Below are 6,377 nucleotides of genomic sequence, written 5' to 3' on the forward strand. Positions count from 1 at the left end.
AGATTATCTTTGGTTTGATATACTGATGCAAACTGAGGTCTTGATTTTGATGATCGTCGGTCTACTACAGGGTTTTGTGTCGACTTTGGTCATACACCTGTTTCGCGGTGTTCTAAGAAACAACAAGTTGTGCCTCAATCTACGGCAAAGGCTGAATATAGAAGTCTAGCTGCAGCTTCTAGTGATATTGCGTGGTTAGTGTCTCTGTTAACAGAGCTACAAATCAGTTCTATTGTCCTCCTACAATTTGGTGTGATAATTCAAGTGCGGTCACTGTTACAGTCAATCCAGTCTTACACTCCAAATTCAAACATGTTGAACTTGACTTGTTTTTTGTTCGTGAAAAGGTGGCAAATGGGTCTCTTGTTGTCAGTGAAGTGCTAGCCTGTTATCAAATTGCCGATATTCTTACTAAACCATTATTTGTCTCTTTGTTTACTCGTTTTCGAAGTTTACTTCGGGTCATACCTGTTGAGAAGCTGAGTGAATGTTAAACAATAGTATAAAGTTTGTTAAGATTGTTAGTCTGTTATCAAATCTGTTAAGTAGTTGGTTAGGAGAAGGTATTCTGATATGAGTATATAAACTTCATCAATATATTCATTTAAAAAATGAGGAATACAGATTAAAAAATTACTCTGTAGTTTATCTTTCTGTTCATACATATTTTGCGTAGTATCTAACAATGCCGCTCCAATCCTAGCTTCACCGACAAAATTGTTTCATATTCCACCGCCAAGGCACACATTCTACAAAATTTCCTTCATTGGTATCTTATATAAATACAACTTAATTCATTTTGATTTCTAATAGAATATTGTAGAAACGTCCAGCACCGCATTCCTAACAATATATTCTCTCTTTAAATTTATTAGTAAAGATTTCCTTTTTCTTTTCTAACATTCAAAAGACTGGAAATACATGTAGAGACCACATAATACATTATACATATACTTCCGTTGTATGAAAGCAAGATAAAATAGAACTTCACAATACAAAAGTCAAAAACCAAGCAATTCCAACTAGAAAATTATATATCCTAAAAAGAGAGACAAAAATCATGATCACAACAAGAGATAAGTTTGTTCATATTCTAAGAAGGAAAATGCTGAGTTCAGGACCTCCATTGTTATCAGGATTCAACATGTAAAAGGCTTCCGAGTCACGACTCCCCACCACTCGTTCGAACTTGGCCCTCATATACAACAACTCACCTTCACTCCCGCCACTTTTAGCATCCTCAACCACCGGAATCACCCCAGCACCAACTGACACGCTTTGCACAGTACTCAACACGTGCCAATCCGACTCCGTGCATGTGCGCGTCACGGCATACCCACTCTTTCTCCCATTACAATACATACTCCACGTAGGCTCATGGAACAGTCTCCCGGTTCGACCCGGAGCCTTCTCGCTCTCCAGCGCAATCCGGACTAAACCCGATGACATTTCTTTCACCAAACTAGCCGTTGACATGGCTAGTTCGAGGAGCAAAACCGGTTCGGAGCGAGGATCGTCCTGGACGGCGAAGCTGACGTGACCGCGGCGGTGGCCAAAGAGAGTTCCGGTTACTTTACGGCCGAGGGAAGGGGTTATAGAGAGGTGAGTTGGGAGGGTCAACCATTTGCAAGAGGTAGGGATTATGTTGGGAAATGCTATGATTTTGAGAAGGGAACGAAGGAGGGAAGAGAACCTGGAATTAACATTATGGAAACGTTGTATGGAAGAACGTGGGGAAGATGATGAGGCGTTTCTACGAACAAGGAGTTTGTCAGAGATTTCTTCGCTTTCAGGGATTGTAAATGAAGCTGATCTCGGAAACTTTGATGGGTTGATCTTATTTCTTGAACTTTTGCAGTTATAATTGTTGTAGCTGCTGCTTCTTTGAAAGGTAACCAGTTCTTGATGGTGTGTCATGGTTTTGGGTTGTTCTTTTTTTTTTTTTATGAGTTAGTTGTAGAGTAGGCTATGGAGATTTTGATATGGGGAAAGTTATGAAGATTTTGATGGAAGTAGGGAAGAGAAAAGGAAAAGGAGCTTGCTTCAGTTGTAAGCTATTGGGGGGGGGGGAGGAAATTAGGGCGACATAAGTGATGATGAGTGTCGAGAGGGTGGCCAATGTAAAAGGGAAACTATGGCTGCTCGTGGACTGTGGCGCTGATGATGATTTTTTTTTTCCTTTTTCCTTTTTACTAACTTTCTTTTTTTCTTACACGCTTAGCCACACCCTATTATATATACACACAGTGCATGATTATGATCATCATCACTGTTGTTTCCGCTTTCTATCCATACATCATTAATCTCCATGGCGTTTGGTGTTAATCAGCGATTAAAAATTATTTTTTATAAAATAAATTATATTATTATGAGAATATTTATTTTTTATTTTATTTTATTAATATATAATAAAAAAATTCACAAAATGATGAAATTTGAATTAAGGTTATTTGATTCTAAAATTCAAGTGGATGTGTCAAGAATTATTATATATATAAGTGAAAATTTTAAAATAGTGAAATTATTTTTAGAAAAAACTTTATTGAATAATATATATGCAAAAATAAAAAATATTTTTTATTAATAGTATACCAAATATTACACTAATCTATATGTATTAAAAAAATACTATACAACTCAATAATCACGTGTGTTAATTTTTCAAATATTTTTCCGCCTATAAATTTTGTATCATGTATTATTGTTGTCCTTCATCCTATCATGCATTGAATTTATGAGGAAATTGAAAGTAAATGTCATATTGTGCTTAAACTTTCAACGGATTTTTTATTTGAAAGAAATGGGAAAACAGGAGGTTTGTTTATCCCTCTATGATTTGAAGTGGTGGAATGAACACTCCATATGGCAGTTGAGAAGACTGAAGAGGCATAAAACATGTCTTTACCATGTTTTTAATGGACATACTGTGCCACGATTTTAAGTGTGTGAGAAAGGCAAGCCACTGACCATTCTCACCTATTTGCTTGGTCAAATCTTGTTTCTTATTCTTGATCCAGAGGTATAAACTTTTGGTTTTTTCTCTTTTTAAAGAAAACTTGGATATGATGATTTTTTTATATTTATCTAAGATGTATGATCTCTATGTATATAATAATGCAACATATATACAAAAGTTAGGCACTCACACATGAAAAAAAGAATGATGGTTCATGATGCGTAAATGTATACATATAAGAAAATGGATTTAGCAAATATATATAAGAAAATTATTAAGGATGAACATCAACATGAAGATCATTGCAAATAAAATTATTGCAGCCGGAGGCCATTTGTCCCATTCATTTGGAAACCTAAAACCCTTAATTGAAACCATTAACATTTCGCATTATATTTAACTCTAAATTAGCACTCCAATTGATGTTGTCAATCGCCATCTATAATAGTTTTTGGCCGGTTCCAAACCATTCAGATTGGTGGCCTAACAGTATGGACGACTAGGATTTGCCCAATAGATTATGCCACAGGACAATAAGGTTACCTTTCAAGACAACGACCATGAAATTTATTATTCTTAATTTTATCTACTTATTTAAAATTATATCAATTTCAATCACCAATTTCGCATCACCGTTACCCTTTGTTTAATAATGAGGCGATTACGATTGAGAAAGCTTTTTAAAACAATATATAAGCATGAAATTATTTTATATAAAAAGAATTTTTAAAGTGACAAGTGTTATATAGAATATAATAAATTATTAAAAATATATTTTAAAATTTTAAAGTGATTTGTGAAATAAAAAAAATATTATTAATGTAAAAATGTTCACTTTTATTTTATATAAGTTATTAAGAAAAAAAGCACCAATTGACCGATTAAATAAATTAAACAATATTGGATAAAATATATTGGTGGTGGAATTTGATAGGATCTCTTTTTTAACCATTTATATTTTAAGATAAATAAAATATAAGAATTATTGGTAAGATGAGATAAGAAATGAAATTAATTGGAGGCACAAGAATGAAAGTCAAGAATAATACTGAAGGTGTGCTTATAGAATTAGTTAGGTCAGAAACGTGCATTGCTGACGTTTCCCGAAGGAGAAGATGGCAGGTGTTGTGCCACACAATTTATAATACACAAGAAAATTAATAAGCTAAATACTACGTAAGAATAAAAATCGTGCAGAATTCCAAATTTAGGCCCCTTTCAATTATCTATACTATTTATTAATTTAGGTTGATATCACTCAATCGAGTCTTAATTCAGTTAAAATATATCAAAAAATTATTTTATTTGTTAAATAAATTATATCATTATGTTGGTGTTTTTGTCTTTTTATATTTGTATAAATCTTTAAAAATTTATTCATAATAAATTTTGAATCAAATATACCGTACATATAAAACCTTTTCATTTACCATTTGAACTAAATCAATTTTTTATTTTTATATGAAACTTTAATAAATATATTTTTTATATACATTTTTATATATTTGTGTATATTAATAATGTTGTTGCTTGAGTTAGTGTCACAAATTAACTCGACGTCAATTCATGATTGATAACAAAAAAATGATAAACAAAGGTGTTCTTTAGTATTATTAATACAGTGTATTTTTGTGTTTAAATTTCATTTTACTTGCAATTTAATCTAATATTTCATTTTAATATACTACATATTTCATTTGAGTTCTAAATCATACTTTTTATTATTTACTGTATATTATTTGAAAACACACTTCTATGTTTTAAATACATTATTTTCAAATGCATATATATGTGATAAAATTTCTAACTTATATAATATTGTTAGTACCTAAAATTTATTATCTTTTTCTTTGAATCTTTAATTCATTCTTTTATTTTTAAAATACCAATAATTTTTTAAAAGAAATAATTTAAAGTTTAATTAATTAATTCAAATCCAACAAATTTAATGTTTAAACCATAATATTTAGAACACTCACTCTATTCTTAACCTTTATAATTTCTTCATTATTCATAAATCATTACTTATAAAAAATAGGGGCGAGTTCGGTTAGATTAATTCAAGGTTTTTGGATTTTTCGAATCATGATAATTTAATTTGATAATTTAATTCCGTTCGGTTTTTATTTTCGGTTTTTTATACTAATTTTAAATTTTGATTTTTTTAATTTCATTCCTACAAGATGAGTTTTATTTTATGACTTTTGGACATTAGCAGGTTTCAAAATTTTTTTCATAATTATTTCTAATTTTTTCATGTAAATAAAAATTAAACAATAATTCTTATATGATAATTTTTTTAAAATAATTTTTATATAAAAAAATTAAGTTATTTTCACTATTTTAAATATAAATATTTGTTTTTACATAATAAAAAAATTAAAATTGATTATAAATTAAATAAAAATAAAAATTGTTTCAATTCGAGTAACAACAAATTTTTAATTTATATTTCATAAATCGTCCAAACATCTCAAATTAAATTAAATTTGAGTTTCTTAATTTTTTATTTGTTGATCCCTAATAAAAAGTTACCAAAATAAACATATAATTTAATACCATAATAACTTAAGAGTTGATGAAAAAGCAAAGAGTTGTTTTGTGAATAAAGACAGAAATGGGAATGAATTGAGGAAGGGGGAAACGAAATTAAAAGCTACTTCTAACTACTAATGGATCGATGATAACAATGAATTAAGACCCAAAAGCACAAGCTAAAATTATGAGATGTGGTTAAGACTATTTCCAACCACGAAAAGTGATCCTTTTTCCTTTGAATTTCACTCAAACATGATACATTCATTGCTAAGGAATCCACATTCGACTAAAAGGATAAGTCGTATATGGCCTTCAACTACAAAATCATAAAAAATGAGAAAAAAAAACACATCCTATATTCTTTGATCTATATTCCACATATAATTAAATGTATATGAAAACATGATACTTACACCTTTAGCCATTAGATTTAGTTTTATTAAGCTTTATTATATCACTAATTATATGTTTATATATGTTAATAGTGGGGGGGAGAGAAAACATATCTCAACATCATCTTTAACTTTTTATTTCATTCTCGCAACCAAACAAGAAAATAAAGGAAATAAACTCATGCAAACTAAGCAAGTCCTGCCTATGTGTTAAATTTCCCAATTGATAAGTCAGATTCAAGTTGCCATCAATGAGATTTTGTGGATAGAAGATTGATAGTAATCAATGAGTTTATGAAGTCTTATTTTGATTCGATAAAGAATATTGAAAGATACAAACATTTCTAACATTAGAGCTTAAAGGGACTAAAATGAATAAATTACATTTAATAATTTATTTTAATGATTGAAAGCTATGGGAAAGAATGATAAGGTGACGTTAGTAATATGCAATGTCATGCCGTAATTGATGATATGTTAGTTATTGCTTA

General features: G+C 29.9%; 1 protein-coding gene across 1 annotated transcript; it reads right to left on the reverse strand.

The window, feature by feature from the left end:
* Positions 1-831: 831 nt before the first annotated feature.
* On the reverse strand, positions 832-2,214 carry LOC107950678 (protein MIZU-KUSSEI 1). Its single transcript, XM_016885568.2, has one exon. It carries the CDS (start codon positions 1,915-1,917, stop codon positions 1,087-1,089), a length of 831 nt encoding a protein of 276 aa, XP_016741057.2. The 5' UTR covers positions 1,918-2,214; the 3' UTR covers positions 832-1,086.
* Between the last annotated feature and the right edge of the window lie 4,163 nt (positions 2,215-6,377).

The sequence above is a fragment of the Gossypium hirsutum genome, chromosome D03 (genome assembly GCF_007990345.1).
Source record: "Gossypium hirsutum isolate 1008001.06 chromosome D03, Gossypium_hirsutum_v2.1, whole genome shotgun sequence".
In the NCBI taxonomy this organism is placed as follows: domain Eukaryota; kingdom Viridiplantae; phylum Streptophyta; class Magnoliopsida; order Malvales; family Malvaceae; genus Gossypium; species Gossypium hirsutum.

Bases quoted from the DNA above. Each gene is read 5' to 3' on its own strand.
- LOC107950678 (XM_016885568.2), bottom strand. From the start codon at position 1,917: ATGACACACCATCAAGAACTGGTTACCTTTCAAAGAAGCAGCAGCTAC.